At 31.4% G+C, this 2,825-nt stretch overlaps 1 protein-coding gene across 5 annotated transcripts in view; it reads left to right on the top strand.

Annotated features, from left to right (window-relative positions):
- Nucleotides 1–2,443, top strand: part of Mon2 (MON2 homolog, regulator of endosome-to-Golgi trafficking) — a 114,126-nt gene extending 111,683 nt beyond the window's left edge. For all 5 annotated transcript variants that reach the window (XM_010644534.3, XM_010644536.3, XM_010644535.3 and 2 more), the window contains one exon: nucleotides 867–2,443. In XM_010644534.3, the coding sequence (XP_010642836.1) occupies nucleotides 867–1,030 (164 nt within the window). In that variant the 3' untranslated portion in view covers nucleotides 1,031–2,443. The remainder of the gene's footprint in view (nucleotides 1–866) is intronic.
- The last annotated feature ends 382 nt before the right edge of the window (nucleotides 2,444–2,825 follow it).

Consider the following 2,825-nt stretch of genomic DNA (forward strand, 5'->3'; position numbering starts at 1 on the left):
AGTTTTTGTTTTTTTTTTTTTTTTTTTTGAGACAGGGTCTCACTATGTAGTTGAGACTGACCTGGAACTCACTGTGTAGCCCAGGTTGGTCTCAAACTCACATTGATCCTCCTGCCTCAGCCTCCTGAGTACTGGGATTTCAGTTGTGTACCACCATGCCTGGCTTCAGTATTTGTCTTTAATTGGTTTGGGGAGGCTTGATGAGTACCAAAAATGAAGTAGTAAACAAATTTGGCCGGAAAGGGTAGTGAGTCACAAGGCAGTTGACATCTGCAAGTTCTGGCTTGGGCTTCTGAATGAAACAAAAGAGTACTGAAATACAATTTTCTTGTCAAAATGCATTGCATACCAGATTTGATGAGTTTCAAAGCAGATGAATGCCAAGGTACAACTGTAACTAGATCTATGTTTGGTAATTTGAAATTGAAATTACTATCAAAGACATTACTAGGAAATCAGTATTTATATTTTTAGTAGACAACTGGAAAAAGAAATGTTTTCTAATTGTTCTTCAGTGTACATTATATTCTCTAGAAACTACACTGAAAATAGCAAAGGTTTGGATGATTCTAAGTTAATTTATTGGCTTCCAGTGCTTTCGTAAATTATCATTTATAATGTTCCTTATCAAATTTGCTGGTATTGAGAACTCAACACAAAAACCATGTTTTTATCCATGTCTTATTAAATATAGTAGGAAATCTTTCAAAGATTTTTTAAAAAGAAGAAACCAGATGGTAGAAGCTGAATGTTTCAGAATTTTGTCCTTCCTTTGCATTTAACATTGATTGTGTTTATATTAATTGGATAATCTTTGCTGTTTAAATCTATCCTATTTTGATATTTTTATACTTCTTATGTTACAGTTGATGGGAATACCTGGGCACAAGTAATTGCCTTATACCCAACTTTAGTAGAATGTATCACCTGCTCATCTTCGGAAGTCTGTTCTGCACTTAAAGAGGCACTGGTTCCCTTTAAGGATTTCATGCATCCACCAGCATCCAAAGTTCAAAATGGAGAATCTTGATCATCTGCAGTATATTTGAAGGAAGAAAGATACCCTTATGATATTCTCCTGAGTCTTCTATAAGAAGGACATTTCATACTACAAAAAATTCTTGGCAGCTGTTGTTTGCCACCTTTTAATTGTCATTACCTGGGTTCAGTAATTCATATTATAAGCTTACACAGCAACAAAGGCTTCCGAATGAGTAGCCCTGTGAGCCTTTCATAAGTTAAACTGGTGGGAGGGAAAGTTAATACCACAAAATAGCTGCTACCATATCTTTTAATTGGTGATTCAAAAGTGAGCTTATGTACAGTTTGTGGTGTATGTGTTAATGATGTACTTTTTAAAATGAAAGAAAAGATATTTCAATTCAGATTTATTAGGCTGGTATTTTTGCACGCTTTTTCAAGTGCAAAATTGTACTAAAATTTTATGCAAGATGGTACTGTAACATTCCATATTATTTACAACCAGCCTTTCTAAACAAAGGGAACTGATATAACTGTGTGTATAATAAATAGTACAGTTCTATATAAAATAGTTGCATTTATTGTTTAAATTTTTTAAATATTGATAATGTTAAATGCTTGAAGCTGTATTTATTAATACAAAATTGTTTGCTTACATTTTTACTTCTAATTTGTCTTCTTATGTGCAGGCAGGCTTTACCTTGTCATCAGTTAGCTTCATGCTTATTTTAAATGTATTATCAATGATCATTAAACATTTGACCAGAAAGGTCATGTGAACACAGCAGTAAATAGTTTATGATTTGCTGATTTTGCAGCTTTGGAATATAAGTTACTGATTTGATTCATTAAGATATATTGTAGCACTGACTCCATCATACCTCATTTCTTTAAATATCTCTTTAAGCTTTCCCTTGTCTGTTTTTATATTTGCTGTCTGAATTTTAAAGACTTTTTGTATTTTATATCTTGTACTGCTTTTTTCTTGTGACTAACATTTGTCATTGTCTTTGAATTGCAACCCAGGCAAAATGATTTCAGGTGTCCTAAAATTTTGCCTGTGAGGTTTTGTTGATTTATGTGCTTTATGTTGTAATGTCTTCTCAAGAAGAAAAATAACTACACTCTCCTACAAGTATAAAATGTGTGTGTGTGTGTGTGTGTACACATGGATGTATATTAAAAAAACAGTGACAGGTATACTTTTGGAGAAACTGAAGCATTTAGAAGTGTAGTAACTAATGGAATTATGGAGTCAAATGCTAATTTTGTTTCACTTTCCTATTCAAGTGGAGAAGAAAAAGTGCTCTTGAGTGTATTAACTTGCTTCTTTAAAAAAACTGATGTTGACCTAGCTCACTATATTTTCAATTTAATGGACTATGCTATTATATTTTTCTTCTCAGTTAAATTTTCATAATCACTTACGTGAAGACAAGATGCTTAAAATATTGATTTTTTTCATATGATATCATAATGGCATTGATATTATTTTAATATACTAGAGGGCTTTTGATTTTAAGAGTATTTATCAAGTTCAGCCTCTCCAGAATAATTATAAAATTACAAGAAGCTATTAAAATTGAGTAATGAATGAGATACAATTTTGTGGATATTGTAATTATGTAATTATTTAATTTGCGCTATTATCTATAACCATGCAGTAAGGCCTTTTTTGAGGTAATATTTACATGAATCAATGAATTTGTATTTTATTATTTTCACCTAAAACTAAGGTAAAATATATCATTTTATATATTCTGCTTTTAGCATTCTCCTTACAGTTGTAACAACAACAAAAGAAGCATTCAAGTTGTGTATTTAGTGTATTTTCTATATTTGGA

Source organism: Fukomys damarensis, unplaced genomic scaffold (genome assembly GCF_012274545.1).
Source record: "Fukomys damarensis isolate Sample0158 unplaced genomic scaffold, DMR_v1.0_HiC HiC_scaffold_15, whole genome shotgun sequence".
In the NCBI taxonomy this organism is placed as follows: Eukaryota; Metazoa; Chordata; class Mammalia; order Rodentia; family Bathyergidae; genus Fukomys; species Fukomys damarensis.